General features: G+C 45.5%; 1 protein-coding gene across 1 annotated transcript in view; it reads right to left on the bottom strand.

Moving 5' to 3' along the window:
* The window catches only part of LOC138265048 (mucin-4-like), a 223,263-nt gene that overhangs the window by 123,728 nt on the left and 82,338 nt on the right, over positions 1-17,197 (bottom strand). Inside the window, exons 12-13 of the mRNA XM_069212596.1 lie at positions 3,392-3,511; positions 2,770-2,975 (exon numbers count right to left, since the gene is read on the bottom strand). Of these exons, the coding sequence (XP_069068697.1) occupies positions 2,770-2,975; positions 3,392-3,511 (326 nt within the window). The remainder of the gene's footprint in view (positions 1-2,769; positions 2,976-3,391; positions 3,512-17,197) is intronic.

Genomic DNA, 17,197 nt, shown 5'->3' with positions numbered 1-17,197 from the left:
TGGCTAATTTGAGCCAAGGCGAGCAAGGCCCCCACCATATTCCCGGAATGCAACGTGCTGAATCATTCAGCCATGTTGGACCAACTGACTGACCTGGCATTGGTGTGGCTGCATTTAGATTTAGAAAACGAGCACCGACTCACTGACAGGTTAGTAACCTGCCCAGTGATGGGTGTGTTCATTAAGTTAACTTGCAGTTTTTATTCTTTTCTACCGGACTACAAAAACCACAATGCAAATGCAAACTTCACTGGCAAGCAACTCACCCAGGCATCTCATGACCCCTGGAGCCCATCTCTGCATTTTGTGGAACACTGCTTATTTGAAACAAATAACAAAATGTAATGCATGTACTGGTATTTCTTGGGTGCTACACAAATCTTTTTGGAGATCAATGAAGTGCAGTACATAGCATTTGGGCGAGTGCAGGAACTGCATCACTGAAATCAGCAGAATGTTTGTGGAAGCACCAGTGGTTCAAATGGACAGAAGCAACTTTATAAGAACCTCTTGGATCCTTCGACTGATTTTTTGCCCAAATTAAACCAACATCAAATCTACTCAAACAGTAGCTTTCCTGGGAGAGTCTTCAGCAGAAGGATCCTACTCTGAAAGGGTGCCGCTCAGACCCATTCGTTACTTTCCAACCTGAGCTCCTCCAGACAATCTAAAGTTGGGGATTTGTAAAGTGGGGTAATGCAAGATAACGGAGCCCGTACAGCCACCATTGTTGTGAGCTGGGGCTGTGACAAACATTGTAGAATCATGCTTCTGGTAATGTTCAAGCATCACCTTTGATCCACCGTGCACCAAAATATTGAAAATTAATTCTGACTCTGTGGAGAGGAAACTGAAGTCAAGAATGCAGGCATCTGATCATCTCTACTACGATTCACATACAAAAGAGCACTCAGCACCAGAGTGATTAGCCAGAAGAGACTTCCTAGATCTGCTCTTGAACCTAGGAAGTTGCCTTTAGCCGAAATTCACATTTTGACTTTTGTCCATGGGGAATCTGAAGCCACGTGGCTTTTTGAATCATGTTGCTCCTGGAGTAAGCCATATGCCAATTTGATTTGCTGTGAACATGAGTCGTGTTCCAAAAATGTGTTTATTGTTCTCCCGAAAAGGGAAAAGTGTGAAAGACTTGGGGCATAGGTTCCTACCAAAGGCATTCTAGTCTGTCTCTGTAAAAGCCAATATTGGATCACAGGTCCATTGTTTCGAGCCTGGACCAGAGTGAGAGATAGAATATTGCTTGCTTTCCCCACTGGAGTAACCACAATTGTAGCATTCCTAATCTCCATTTAAATCTCTGCCTAATATGACAGACAGAGAAGCTGCAGTCCACTATGCAAAATGTCTGCAGAGGAGAATTACAAGACTTGTAAGAAAGTGCTACAACTTGTCTGCATCCGACAGAGACCGTGTGTAAGTCTAGTGGGCTTGTTGAAGGCGATCATTAGGGCCAGAAGAGATCATTAATGTGGTATTAGTCTTTGCCATTTAAATATTGCCTAGCACTGCTTTTACTACCTGTGGTCAGACTGTAATTTGTGAGGACATCCACTGCAGGAGAAACGGTCCTTGTTCCACCAAGACACCACTTTGTTGGCGAGGGGGAGAGCCTAACACCACTCTATGGGTTTTCATGAAATGTGAGCAGTGCTTGTGATGCATAAATCTACTAGAGTTCATGGAGGAGCCAACTAAAGCCAACAGTCCTCCCAAAAGCCCCTAAATAAGAGCCAACTCAGGTGAGGGTTGACATCCATCAAACATTCTTGCACTGAGCACCAAAAAACGTTAGGAACCTTCTCTGAGGTAGAGCACAATTCAGGGAGTTAAGAAATCACCTCTACCTGACTTTAAAGCTGCATCATCAGATACAGCCTTCTGTCAAAATCTACTGAACAAATTTGAATGCTACAATGCTCTTTAAGTCAGAAGATAAAATCCTTGGTCAGCCTTGGCACCTATTACTAACCAATGTTTTGCTTGCGTGGGTTGCCTCATTTGGTCGCTAATTCCGAGCAGGGGACTTTTTTTATTATTTTTTTATTTTACCGTTCCTATTAGCTTAGAATAAATGGTTATTTTTTCAGTTTTCCTATTAGGAATGCTTTTTAACATCCATATCTCTTTAAACCCTAGAACATTTTTTATTTTTACAAAATTCCCCTAGTTATATTTCTTCGTATGGATCTTTTTGGGTCTTATTTCCTTTGAAGTACAGCTGATATTGTATTTTGATACTACATAATTCCTACACATATGCCTGATGGCCTGCCTTCCAGCTCAGACCAAGCTATCAAAGTTGAACTATGATACCATAAGGAAAAATAAATGTGTCCTTCGGGATCGGAGGCCCTCTCCTGGGTCATTCTTTACCAGTTTGTGAGTCAGATTCCAAAGAGACTCTTTTAAATACTCACTTCTCTGCTCAATCTTTAGGCATGAGTTTAAATGTAGGACAGATCTTCAGGCTTTTGATATAGAATAGCTACATATACGTAACTCTTCAGGGTTCGATGTACACTTTAGGGCATTCAGTTGCAGGTTTGGTATCCAGGCAGTTGCTCATGGTCTTTTACTTTTTATAATTAAAGCCATCCTGAGACAAAAAAACACACACACAGGTCCATTTTCTCCCTCACTGCTGACACATTGACATCGTTTTTGGCTTCATAAAAACCCATAGGAAAGGTAACATGTGTGCCAACAATTGTTGGACAGTAAGGATGGGAGTCACTGGCCTTTATCACTAACCTGTATTTTGGAAGTATTTGAGATGTACTGACAAACAAAGGCATTAAAGTTGGTAGCCAGCGCAGTGCCAGTTTGAGTGGTGCGGCCCTGCAGAATTAAAGATGCATCTGTGCTCGTTGCATTCAGGACCATGAAGTCTCCGAGACCGTTGAAGGTGTAACTGAGCGCATCCAGGGTGGTAATGTGGGGGTCTCCAAACATCCAGGCTGCAACAGAAGATGACAACTATGAAACACAAGTGCGTAAAGCTGCACCCAGCATTCAAGGTCACTGGTATGGAAAGAGATGCCCAGGATGATCCTAAGGGGAAGGGCCTCACTGGGCACTGCACAGCCATACTTACTAAAATAACCAATCAGATACAAAAATACATGATGGGTACAACAGGGTGATATAAGACACTTATTGTTGTCTGTCATATATCATAAGAAGACTCTAGACCCTGCTGTTCCATCTAAAAGTAATACACAATTAAATAATGCTCATGGCTGGAAAACTGGTCTACCATGATGGAGGATGGCGAACCCAAAGTTGATGACCCAACATCTACATATTAGCTGGTGTTCGCTTCGCCTTAACAGATAACACCCATCGCCCTCTAATAAACACATCTCACACTTACCAAGGGACAATGCTCGGTAGCCCGTGCAGTCAATTTTAGGTCTCTTCTCCTCGTACCTGCGACAGAAGCTGAAATCCTCCACCTTATCGCAGCACCAATCGAATGCCTGTAATTCCAAGTCTGAAGAAAAAATGTGAGTTGTGTAGATCCTCAGAGAGATGTTAGAGGTTTTTTTCATTATAACTGGTAACCGTGTTCTTCAGTGTTCTTTTCATGCACACCAACCTTGTGCTAATTTACTCCATAGCTCAGCTCATTGCCTACTAGGTCCTCTAACTCCCTGCTGACCCCTCCCTCTCATAGACCATCATCATATCATATCTTCTCCCCCTCGGCTTAGCAGTAGGTACCTAAACAGAGCAGTACAACCAAATATCACAATATATTGACATTGTATCAGTGGCTGGTCTGACCTCTGCAAGGAAGTCTTGTGAAATAGGAATTGTGGCTCTCTGAAGCATAAGAAAGTAATTTGACTACAGAGTTGACCACCATCCAGATTTTGACTAGATTGATCATTTATACTGCTGAATCCGGGTGCCCAGATTTCACCTCTTTTAGGCAGTTTTCAGCATGGTCTTTGGGTATTGAGCAATGTTCCTTGAATCACAGATCCCTAAAGAGACTGGCTAAAACCTACTTGTATGAGCATAAATAATGCTTTTTTGTCAAGAGTTGTGTTCTGGGACTAGATGGCAGATGTCAGCACTCCTGGATACCTTTGCACCTGACCTCCAGACTCAGCAGGCCCTCATGGGATCCATAGATACACTCTGCCCACAAGTTCATATGAAATGGTTCTAGTTTGTGTGGGCTACTATGTATGATGATGCCTGGAAAAACCAAGAGAGACGGCTTGAGCTTGCTACACAATATATTGCATCTTGTTTTCAATGCATGCAAGAAATGCAAACCATGCATATTTAACATGCATTATATGTGATAACACAATTTATGTATGTAGGTAATTGGACACGACTATACTAATGATACACATTCATACAGCCACAATGCAAACTAAATTGTCAGTGGTAATTAAAAATAGGTCCTAATTACTATATAATTCAAAAGTACTATTTTATTGGCCTCAGAGGAATGACACATTGAGTTACCTTCCAAGGATTCATGCTTGTGCCTGATGGTTTCATATACACATTGGCAGCAGAAGTATAGCTCACTCAACTGTTTACCAAGACAGGAACTCATGACCTTCAGTTTGCAAAGTGATGTCTTTAAAAATACCTGGGATCCACTGCGCTAACTTATTTGGATTTAAACAGATAAGATGCATGTTGTATGCATTGCTCTGAAGCAGGCGCATTAACCCTCCAAGATGTTTCATGATGGTTCAAACCAATGTCCGAGGCCACTGAAATGATGCAACAATGGATGGCCATGGTTTGAGCAGCAATTGATTAAATTATGTACCAAGTAAGGGGAAATTATGCATCCACGAAATGTCAATATTGCAGATTTTTATGCAATTAAAACATAGTTTGCATCTCATTCTCTGACATTATTGTTATCTTGATATGTATACATTTTAACACATTGGTGTGCAAGGGATTCAATTGTACAAAGAGCACAAATATGGTATAAATACAATTACACATATTTAGCAGACCCACATTAAACTTGTATTCACCATCAATAAGTAATTTTGTCATTTATGGACGAGCTCCCCACTTTATCATAAATGCCCTTCTTAAATTGCATAGAAAAATAGATTGTGTTAAACATAAGCAAAGTTGCATCGAGGACAAATGAAGCCTAAACATCCTTCTTGTAATAAAAGTAGCCCAATTTCATAAAAAATGTGTAAACCTTTTGCAATTCCCACAAATTTCAGCTGCACTCTTGTGAGAGCTGCAGCTTTCTATCGGAACCTACATGCCTAAACATTTACCAAGAATTAGAAGATCTGAATGTTGGAAGCTCATTGAAGACAATAGAGTGCTCTGGACTGTTCTAGAAGCTTTAGAGCCCGCCATAGCTGGGCTAAAGCGCCCATTAATGCCTGCACCCTCGTTAAAGAATGCTGAAGCGGGCCTTTGATGGCTGGTACTGCCCACTACGGCAAGATGTAAGGCTAAAGTAGATGGCACACGGTAGACTTCCACTCTGCCTGATCATGACTGGCCCGGTGTTCCAGCTGACACTTTTCCCAGGCGTGGGAACACTGGATCCAATTTTATCAGCTGGTAAAATTGCATGAGGGTTCGCCTGCAACAGCAGCAAGTCCTTGTACCCTGATCCATACAATGTTTTTCCTATGGCAAAGGGGGAGCATTCAGTGCTCTGCTGTGGCAGAACTAATCACCCCCTTCACTCCCCTACCATTTCCACCCCTCTTCCTCCAATTCCTCCCCCCATACAGAAGCCCTTGCGAAAATTCACCACCTCCTTAGAGCAGGTGATTAATATGTCTGTTACACCCATCTGAAAAAGGGAATACATTGTGGGAAAGTGCACAGTATTTCTGTTTCCACACAGATGCTCCCATTCTTAGGGGGTTTATCTCAGTTGCACAGTGCTGGCGCACAGTACCGGTAATTATATGTGCCGAGTTTGCACCCAACTGCAACTCATAATCAGGGTGTATATGGCCTATATTATATCCTCTTTCGATGCCTTAAGAAAAAAAAACTCAACAGAACAAAATTGATCACTTAACTTTTGTACATTTTCAGGTGTGGCTATCACCTTGTTGTGCAGCAAGTTTAATCGTTGGGATCTGTTTGAGCTCAAAATATTTGTTTGTTAATAATCTACAAAATATGCAGCTGATGATAAATATTTTGAGAAGTGAAGAAAATTCAGATTTACATAGAAAAAGGATACATCTGAATTAGCGTTTCGTCATTTACCCTGACACTGCACAGCTATTTACAGATAGATCTATGTAACATCTTGATTGATTTTATGGGAAGCCGTTCATGTCAAAATTACAGCTCCCCATATTGGACACCTCCTGAAATGCATAACGCGCTGCAAAATGAATATGACACACACCCGAATGAATGTCCTATGAGTCAAAATAATTATGATACCTGGCAGAGTGAATCTGAATTGAACCAAAACAAATATGAAACCAGGCAAAGTGAATATGCTACTTAGTGATTAATATGACTAACACACACACCAAATTGAATAAGAATTATATTGAAATATTTATAAATCATACTGAAATTAATATGGCCCTCACTGTAAACTATAAAGCAATCACTGAAACAAATACAATATTCACCAAAAAGAATGGGACATTTCTTGAAATGATTGACTTATACCAAGAGAAATATGACATACATTGAAATTAATATGGCAGATTGGAAATAATATAAAGTATTGAAATAAATATATTATATTCTGAAAAGAAAACAATGCACATTGAAACTAATACAATGTACATTGAAATGAACATTAAGCATGTTACAATGAATTTGAATTGTGTTGAAATCAATATTACCGAGATGGCAATGAATATGAGACACACAGAAATGAATAGGAGATGATTGAAAATGAATATGGCTTGTGTTGAAATGAATGCAATCCCATTGAATTGAAGTTGACATGCCTTCAAATAAGTATGACCACAGCTGAAATTCACATGAGATTTGTTAAAATGAATATGGCAAGCCTTGAAATTAATATGACACATATTCAAATGAATATGATACATATTCAAATTGATATGATATATGTTAAAATTGATAAGTTGCATCTTAAAATTAATATGACAAGTGTTAATATGAATATGACATCCATTAAAATAAACTTAACATTGATTTAAAAGAATATAACACATGTTAAAATGAATATGACACGAGTTGAAATGAATATGACCTTCATTTAAATGAATTTGACATGTTTTAAAATTAATACGAGTGACGTTAAAATGATCATGACATTTATCACAATGAATATGGCTTGCATTGAAAGTGATATGATATACATTGACATGATTATGATATATGTTGCAATGGATATGATTCATGTTAAAATTAAGATGCGTTAGTATGAATGAAGCATTCATTGAAAGAAATATGACACATGCTAAGATGAATATGACATGCATTGAAACAAATATGAGCTCCACCGAAATGAATTCAACATGTCTTAAACTGAATATGACCAATGCTGAAATTAAAATGAAACTTGTCAAAATGAATATGTTGTGCTTTGAAATTGATATGATACACAGCAAAATAAATACTGTATATATTGAAATTAATATGACCTATGTTGAAATGGATATGACCCATGTTAAAATTATTATGACAGGTGTTAAGGTGAATATGACATCCATTGAAATGAATGACATTCATAGAAAGGAATATGACACATGTTAAGATGAATATGAGCCACTTTGAAATTAATATGACACCTGATGAAATTAATATGGCCCACATCAAAAGTATTATGGCATTCTGTAACATGAATATCACACTTTTTGAAATGAAAATGAAACTGTGAGATAAATGTAACATGCTTTGAAATGAATTAGGCAAATATTGAAATGAACACAAGCCATGTTTAAATGAATATGACTGCTGTTTAAATGAATATGGCTTTCTCTGAACTTATGTTCATTTGCTTTAAAATTAATATCACATATTTAAATCAATGTTACATATTCTCAAAGGGTCGCATTAAGAGTTTGGCGGTTTGTGCACCACCATGGCGGCGGTGTGACCGTTATCTGCTTGGCAGTCAGACCACAGTATTACGATGCTGGCAGTCCCGTAGGGAAAGACTGCCGCAGTCCCGCCAGCACCACCAGGCAGCACATACCACCGCGGCGGCAAGGCAGGCCAAAAAGGCAGACGGAGCCAGTGTTTTGGATGGAAACATTATGATGTTGCCTACCGCTAGCATGACCGTGGCAGTTCAACCACCATACCCCAGCAGGTAGAAACGGAAAGCATGAAAGAAGCAACTCACCTGCAGGCAGTGTTACATGATCTGTGCCGCCATGGAGCCCATCATACACACGTCCTGCCGCCGGTGCTGCTCATCGATGGACCCACACAGCACCCACATTGCAACACAATGGAAGGTCAATGGGATGCACAATAGGTTGTGAAACACATATCCAAAGCTCACAATGCAAACAATACCTGCATAATAGTGATGGCGACATCAGGAGCATTCATGGACACATTTCACTTTGCACATGCCCCTAAACCAGCATTTGCATAGGAACTGACCCTTCATGTATCTCAGGGATAAACAATATTAGAGCCAAGTGATATGCCTAGCTGCCAAATGTGTAAGCGCAAGCCAAGAAAGCACATACAATGGTACAGCATGGTCCAGTCATCTAGATGATGTAGCTGTAAGGTACACACATCAAAGTGGACACATGGTCAGTCAAATCCAAAGGAAGCTACCACAATTTAGCACCCTCCATGTGTGGACAAACAAAACTCTAGCTCCCGAACATGAGACAAAAGTACAATCTATATCAGGGGACAAATCTACACCATACATGCTGACATTGGCCAACACAAGATGAAATACTCACCCTAGCAAGCATAACACAATGCAATGACACCCCAATTGGATCAACACCCACATATCCATACAGTGAACATCTACCCTTGTCTTGGGTGACCAACACTTCCCACAAAGTCAGATATTAAAAAACAACAGCAAATGTGGTGGATGTGTCTGTGGGTGTTGTGGTGGATGTGTCTGTGGGTGTTGTGGTGGTGTCTGGGGATATGGTGACTGAGGTGTGTGGGGGCCTGTGGGTTGTGAGCTGTTGTTGGAGGCTGGCCTGGCTTGTAGTGGGTACCTTGGGTCCTTACACCTCATACCAGGTCGAGGTGTCCCTTATTAGTGAAATGTAGTAGTGTTCTAGCAGCTTAGGCTGATAGAGGAAGCTGTAGCAGATCAGCTTAGGCTGAACTAGGAGACATGCAAAGCTCCTGCAATACCACTTATAGTTACACAGTGCCTATACACAATAAAAGACAATACGCAGTGTTACCAAAAATAAAGGTACTTTATTTTAGTGACACAAGGCCAAAATTATCTCAGAGGCAAAACTCCTTCTGAAGGTAAGTATTATACACAATATATACACTAGACACCAAAATCAGGTAAGTAAATAGTCATAGGATAGTGCAAACAATTGAAAATACCTTATAATGCAATAGGAAGAAATAGGCCTTGGGGCAACACAAAACATATACTAAGAAAGTGGAATGCGAATCACTAATTCCCCCCTAGGCAAGTGTAGTGTGTAGAGGGGCGCTGGGAGTGTAAGAAAACCACAAAGGTTGGTCAAATACCCCACCCCAGAGCCCAGGAAAGTAGGAGTAAAGTACTGCAAGTTTCCTCAGGACACACTAAAAGTCGTGAATAGAGTTATTGCAAGAACCAATCAAGACTGCAAGCAACAAATGGTGGATTCCTGGACCTGAAGACCTGTAAAGAGAGGAGACCAAGTCCAGAAGTCGCAGAAGATTCCAGGAAGGACAGGAGCCCTTGCCAACCTAGAAGATGGTACAAAAGAGGATTCTCCGTTTGGAAGAAGTCTGCAGAAGAGCAACAAAGAAGATGGCTGTGGGTTCCTGCGTAATGCAAAGGATGTCCCACGTGGAGATGTTGGATGCAGGCGAGTTGTCGTGCTGGATTAGTCCAACAAGCCTTGGTTCAAGCAATGTCGTGGATTGTATCAAAATGGCTCTGCCTGGACCCAGAAGGGACCTGGGGGCCTAAACTCGGACTGAGGAGGCAGAGGGGGCTGCCAACACTGGAGGGAACCCACAGATGACCGGGGACAAAGAAGGTGCAAATTCCGGTTGCTGCAGCACTACAAAAGAAGATCCCATGCCACCGGAGAACAACTCAGCGAGTTGAGCGTCGCAGGATAGAGTGCTGGGGACCTGGGCCAGGCTGTGCATGAAGGATTCTTGCAAATAGTGCACAGAGGCCTCAGGCGGTGAAGATGACGTGGTGCACAGGGGTACTGTCGCAAATGAGGAAGGCAAGCTCTTACCTCCTCCAAAGTTGGACAGCTGGACCTTAGGACAGTCCGTGCGAAGGGGTCCACCACCTTTGTTCCAAGGAGCACGCTCGTTATCAGGCGAGGAGTCCCAGAGAACCGGTCGTCGTCTTAGAAGGTGCCTGCTGGAGCAGGGAAGTGACTCTGTCACTCCGCGGGAGATTTCTTCGGTCCTTCTGGTGCAGGGTGAAGACAGGGAGTCCCCAGAGTGTGCACACCATGGAAACTGTTGCAGTTGCTGGCTGGAGCTGAAGTTGCAGAGTCGCAGTAGCCTTTCTGGATACTTTGTTGCAGTGACAGAGGTTCCTGGAGCAGTCTGCGGTTGATCCGAGGTCAGACGATGAAGCAGGAGTTGCAGAAGATTCCTGGTAGAAACTTGCAAGACAAATCTGAAGAGGAACCCACAGGAGAGACCCTAAATAGCCCTGAGAGGAGGATTGGCTACCTACCCAGGTATTGCACCTATCAGGAGGGGTCTCTGACGTCACCTGTTGGCATTGGCCACTCAGAGATCTCCAGAGTGTCCCCACACCTTGGAAAACAAGATGGCTAACACCAGGGACACAATGCAGGAGCTCTGGGCACCACCCCTGGAGTGGTGATGGACAGGGGAGTGGTCACTCCCCTTCCCTTTGTCCAGTTTCGGGCCAGAGCAGGGACACGGGGTCCCTGACTAGGTGTAGAGGCTACCCTACCAAAGCCTGTAACACCTATTTCCAAAGGGAGAGAGCGTAACACATTCCTCCCAAAGGAAATGCTTTGTTCTGCCTTCCTGGGGCTGGGCTTCTCAGACCCCAGGAGGGCAGAACCCTGTCTGTGAGGTGGCAGCAGGTGTAGCTGCAGTGCAAGCCTGAGAGCTGGTTTGGCAGTACTGGGGGTCCATGGTGGAGCCCACAGGATGCATGGGATTGGACCCCCAATACCAGATTTGGAATGGGGGGACCATTCCAAGATCCTAGATACCTTACATGGCCATATTCACAGTTACCATTGTGAAGCTACATATAGGTATTGACCTATATGTAGTGCATGCGTGTAATGGTGTCCCCGCACTCACAAGTCCAGGACTTTGGCCCTGGACTGCGTGGGGGCACCTTTGCTAGTGCAAGGGTGCTGTCACACTTAGTACCTTTGCACCTAGCCTTCAGTAAATGAAGGTTAGACATACAGGTGACTTATAAGTTACTTAAGTGCAGTGAAAATGGCTGTGAAATAGTGTGTGCACTATTTAACTCAGGCTGCAGTGGCAGTCCTGTGAAAGGGTTTGTCTGAGCTCCTTATGGGTGGCTGAAGAAATGCTGCTGCCCATAAGGATCTTCTGGAACCCTAATGCCCTGGGTACCTAGGTACCATATACTAGGGACTTGTAAGGGGGGGGGGTCCACTGTGCCAATTGGAATTGGCGTATGAAGTCACTAAACTATAGTGACTAATTTGGAAGCAGACAGAGCATAAGCACTGGAGTTATGGTTAGCAGAACTTCAGTGAAACAGTAAAGCACTACTGACAATACACACAGTAGGCCACAAACTATGAGCACTGGGGTCCTGGCTAGCAGGATCTTAGTGAGACAGTACAGAAACACTGACATACACTCACAAACAAGCCAAAAGTGGGTGTAACCATGCTAGAAAGAGGCTACTTTCTCATAGGTGTTGTCTGGGTGTATGGTGGGTGTGATGGATGTGTCACTGGGTGTTGTGGTGGTGTCTGTGGGAATGGTGGATGTGGTGTGTGGGTCAGTGGGAGTGTCTGTTGAAATGGTAGCTGATGTGGTGTCTGTGGGTGAATGTTGAGTGCCTGCATGCCGATGTGTCTGTTAGAGTTTGTGTCGCTGTGTGCTGTTTGTGTGTGTTGAGGTTGGTGCATGCAGATGTGTCTGTGTGCTTAGGACAAGTAGGGGAATAGGGAATTTGGATAGGGGAAAGAGAGGTGGTGGGAGGGAGGATTGGGGATGGATTGCTGTCATCATTGAGGAGGCCAGAGCCTGAAAAGATCTCTGTAGGCCAGACACCATCGAAATCATGAACACCATACACTCTGGCTCTCCATATGACCCCTGCACTCACCACATCCTCACCAAAGCAAGCTCCGTCATCGCACCCCAACTACGGAAGATCATCAACAGCTCCCAGAGAGCTGGAAACACGCCGAGATCAACACCCTCCTCACAAAATCGAAGGCAGACCGAAAGGACCTCAAGTACTTCCGGCCTATCTCCCTTCTCCCCTTCCCGGCAAAATTCATTTAGAATGCTGTCAACAGACAACTAACCAGCTTCAAGGAAAACTGCACCCTGGACCCTTCCCAATCTGGATTCTGCAGCAACCACAGTACTGAAATCGCCCTCATCGCCGCCACAGACGACATCAGAACCATACTGGACAACAGCAAAACCGCGTCCCTCATCCTCCTGGACCTCTCGGCTGTGTTCAACACCGTCTGCCACCACACCCTACGCTCATGCCTCAGCAATGCAGGAATCCGTGACAGAGCCCTGGACTGGGTCACCTCCTTTCTCACCGGCAGAACACAGACAGTCTGCCTCCCCCCATTCCGCTCGGAGGCCACCAAAATCATCTGGGCCGTACCCCAGGGTTCGTCCCTCAGCCGGACCCTCTTCAACGTCTACATGGCCCTGCTTGCTAAGATCACCCGATCCCAAAACCTTAACATCATCTCATACACCGACGACACCCAGCTGATCCTATCCCTCACCAAGGACTCCACCAAGACCAACCTCCTCGAAGGAATGAAGGCCATCACCGAATGGATGAAGAACAGCTGCCTCAAACTCAATTCTGACAAGACGGAAGTCCTCTTCTTCGGCTCCACCCCCTCAGCATGGGATGACTCCTGGTGGCCTGCCACTCTCGGAGCCTCTCCGACTCCCACCGACCACGCACGCAACCTAGAATTCACCTTGGACTCCCCATTATCCATGACCCAGCAAGTCAATGCCATCTCCTCCTCCTGCTTCAACACCCTCCGCATGCTCCGAAAGATCTACAAATGGATACCCACCGAAACCAGAAGAACAGCCACCCAAGCCCTCGTAAGCAGCAAACTGGACTACGGCAATGCCCTCTAAGCAGGAACCACGGCCAAACTCCAGAACAGGCTGCAACGCATCCAGAACGCCTCTGCACGCCTCATCTTGGACATCCCCCACCACTGCCACATCACAGACCACCTGAGAAACCTGCACAGGCTCCCGGTCAAAAAAAGAATCACCCTCAAACTCCTCACCCACGCTCACATAGCACTGTACAACACCGGACCAGAATACCTCAAGAGACGGCTCTCCTTCTACAGCCCGACCCGGCATCTCCGCTCCGCCTACCTCGCCCTCGCAACCGTCCCACGCATCCACAGAATTACAACCAGCGGTAGATCATTCTCGCACCTCGCCACCAAAACGTGGAACACACTTCCCACCCACCTGCGCCAGACCAAAGACCTCTTTACCTTCAGGAAACTTCTCAACACCTGGCTGTTTGAGCAGTAGGAACACCCCTTCCTTCCCCCCCTCCCCTCCTCCGCGCCTTGAGACCCTTACGGGTGAGTAGTACGCTTTACAAATTCCTGATTGATTGACATGTCACTATGAATGTCTTCCAGGAAAGCATTTATCTGAAGTTGGCTTACCAACCACAGGATGGCATTCACAATGGCATTCTGCCCCACAGAAGGCTATTGACCTCCTGATACTCCTCTCACTCAGGAGGTCAATAGCCTTCTCACTCAGGGCAGCAGGAGTAACAGGGGCTGGCACTGAGGTACCTAGGGCAAAGGAGACGCCCACCCGCTTAGGTGAGTGGGCATGGCCAACTGGGTGGGGAGCAAAGAGGAAGGGTGGTGCTAGTACTGGGGGTGGCGGACAAGGATGGTACAGGAACAGTTCCTGATGGGTCCCCCACCCCTAGGGAGTGGCCACTGGAGGTAGAATCTAAAGATGACGAGGTTGATCCTGTGTCTTCGGTGGCACTCCCCTCACCTTCCGGGCCACTGGGTCCCTCCGTGTCGGTGGTGTCATGACTGGAGGTACCGTGGCCAGATGCTTACCCACTTGGTTTTGCCCTGTCTCCTTCACTTGCCTGGGGTGATGCTCCAAATACAATGGGGAATAGGGTCTCCACATGTTCCTGATCACACCTGAACAAAAGCTGTGATTTACAAAGAGTACCATGATGTCAAGTAGGCCCCAGCAACAAACTACTTCAAGGTGGCTCCTACGTGAATCATACATATGCATGTATGTCATATAAACTGTCAACAGTTGCCCACAGGAAAATCAGGTCTCAGATCTCCAATTGCATGGGTGAAGTTGTGCAATCATAATAACCATTGAACAAGTAGAAGACTAAGGCCCTCATTCTGACCTTGGCGGTCGGCGGAGAGGCGGCGGTCGGACCGCGAACAGACCGGCGGTCGGAAAAATGGCATTCTGACCGCGGCGGTCACCGCCGCGATCGACCGCCACTTCCCCACTCCGACCGCCACGGCGGCATGACCGCCGGGCTGGAGTTTGCGCACTCCGGCCCGGCGGTCGTCCCAAGACCGCCAACGGTATCATGACCCTGCCTACCGCCGCGGTTTCTGGCAGTCGGGAACCGCCATGCGAACCATGGTGGTAAGCACTATCGGGCCAGGGAATTCCTTCCCTGGCACTGATAGGGGTCTCCCCCACCCCCCACTACCCACCCGAGTCCTCCCCCCACACCCTCCACCCCCCTGCCACCCCCCAGAGGTGGTACGAACCCCCTCCCCACCCCCACCCCGACATGCACATACATGCACCCCGACATGCACACACCCCCAACATGCACATATACACACCCCCTACACACACATACACAACGGGGACACATACCCGCACACATACATGCAGACATGCGCACCTGCCGAACAGCACACATTACCCATAGACACAGCAGCACCCCCCGCCCGCATACACGCACTCACACACCCCCTCTACACACTCACACGCACACCCCCATGCACGCCCACATCACACAACACCCCCCCTCCCCCTCCCCTCACTTACCTTGTGCGTTGGTCCTCCGGGAGGCGACGGGAGCCATGGGGAGGTGACCTCCAACAGAACACCTCCAACAGAAGACCGCCACACAGATATGTGGGTCGTAATTCTGTGGGCGGTGTTCTGCTGGCGTGGCCCTGGAGGTTGACCAGTCTCCACTTTTCCGCCGACCGCCAGTGTGGCTGCTGGCGGTTTCCCGGCGGAACGCTCCCAGCGGTCGGAATGCGCACAGCAGCATACCGCCGCGGTCGGCGGTCTTCACCGCGGCGGTAACTCGGCGGTCTCGCGAAAAGACCGCCAAGGTCAGAATGAGGGCCTATATCACCTTCAATGCTTTGCCTCATGGGGCATACCTGTTACCTGTTGTCATACAATAGTAGGCCAATGCCAAGTTCATTCCAACAGATCCCACACAAGGTCATGCAGACATCTATTTGTCACATACGCAATAAAACAACAATAAGAAATGATGCTCCAAATCCTGCCATGTTGCTGACAGCAGTACAGTATCCTGAAGAAGGTGACATGGAAATACTCACGTCACACTGGAAACATGTCAACAATGCACACTTCACAATGTGTAAACTGTCCTAATTGAGTCATGGAGGTAGTACTAATGTTGCTCAGCTATACTACATATTTGGCATGGAATGTACACTGTAGTCAAAATGTGCAAATTGACAGGGAGATATGTTGCTAAAATACATAACACAATGAAACAGCTAGCCCCCGGAAAATCACCACTATAATATGGCACTCCTTACAATGACAAACTCTGATTGCATCAGTAGAAGCCATTAGTTCTTTGTATATTGCAGAGGCCCAGGGATTTACAAGCACTTGTAGAAGGCCCTGGACCTGTAGCCCAAGGGGAAGCTACATCACTGTCTCCATTTTGGTCCTGCAAACCCAGATGTCCGTGGATGAATGGTTCTAGCCAACCACATGTGATTCCAACAAAACTGCAAGTCACTCCATGATGTGTGCCAACAGTCAGGCAACAAATCTTTCCCATTTCACATGTGCAGTGCACTTTGCCACTTGATGCCACATCAATGGCATGGAAATGGCCATTGTGTGTAAAAACTCTAGTCCTACATGTCATATCTCTCATTGCTACTGAAGTTGTACATGCCAAATGACATGCAATGACGGGTGAGAGTATGTGTGAGCCAACAATCAATGGTGACACACTCCTGTCTGTGGCACCACATAAAATGTAGCCTCCTTGCATATGTCCAATTCGAAAGACAGGTTGGCATGCAACTACATGTGAGGGAATACAGAAATCTTCCTCTGAACACAGGTAGACAAAGCATGAAACAGCAGTGTACACATTTTGTTAAAAGAGAATGGGACACTTGCTAACATGTCAGCACAAGGAATTTTGGCAACAGTGATGGGCCATAAATCATGTCAATGGACATTCCCCACTTACCAAGGGAAAGTTTTGATCTGTAGCTGCACCCAAAGAACAATGTATGCTCCGTCACATGTGTGATGCCACCTTCACATGTCAGACAGTACTGAGGCACTAGCACTCATCACACACTGAAAACATGTGGCCTCTTGGGAGCAGATGTCAATTTACTCACTTGATCAGACACATGGCTGAGGACAGTGATCCATCACTTTTTTTTCTTTGGACTGTAACACTGAAAAGTAGTGGTCTGTTGCATAGAATTTAGACCCACTACAACAACAAACCTTCCTTGATTGATCACTGTACAAAGCAATGTGTTGTCCCTGGAGA

Source organism: Pleurodeles waltl, chromosome 11, assembly GCF_031143425.1.
Source record: "Pleurodeles waltl isolate 20211129_DDA chromosome 11, aPleWal1.hap1.20221129, whole genome shotgun sequence".
Lineage (NCBI taxonomy): Eukaryota > Metazoa > Chordata > Amphibia > Caudata > Salamandridae > Pleurodeles > Pleurodeles waltl.
This window is presented reverse-complemented; position numbering and strand designations above follow the sequence as displayed.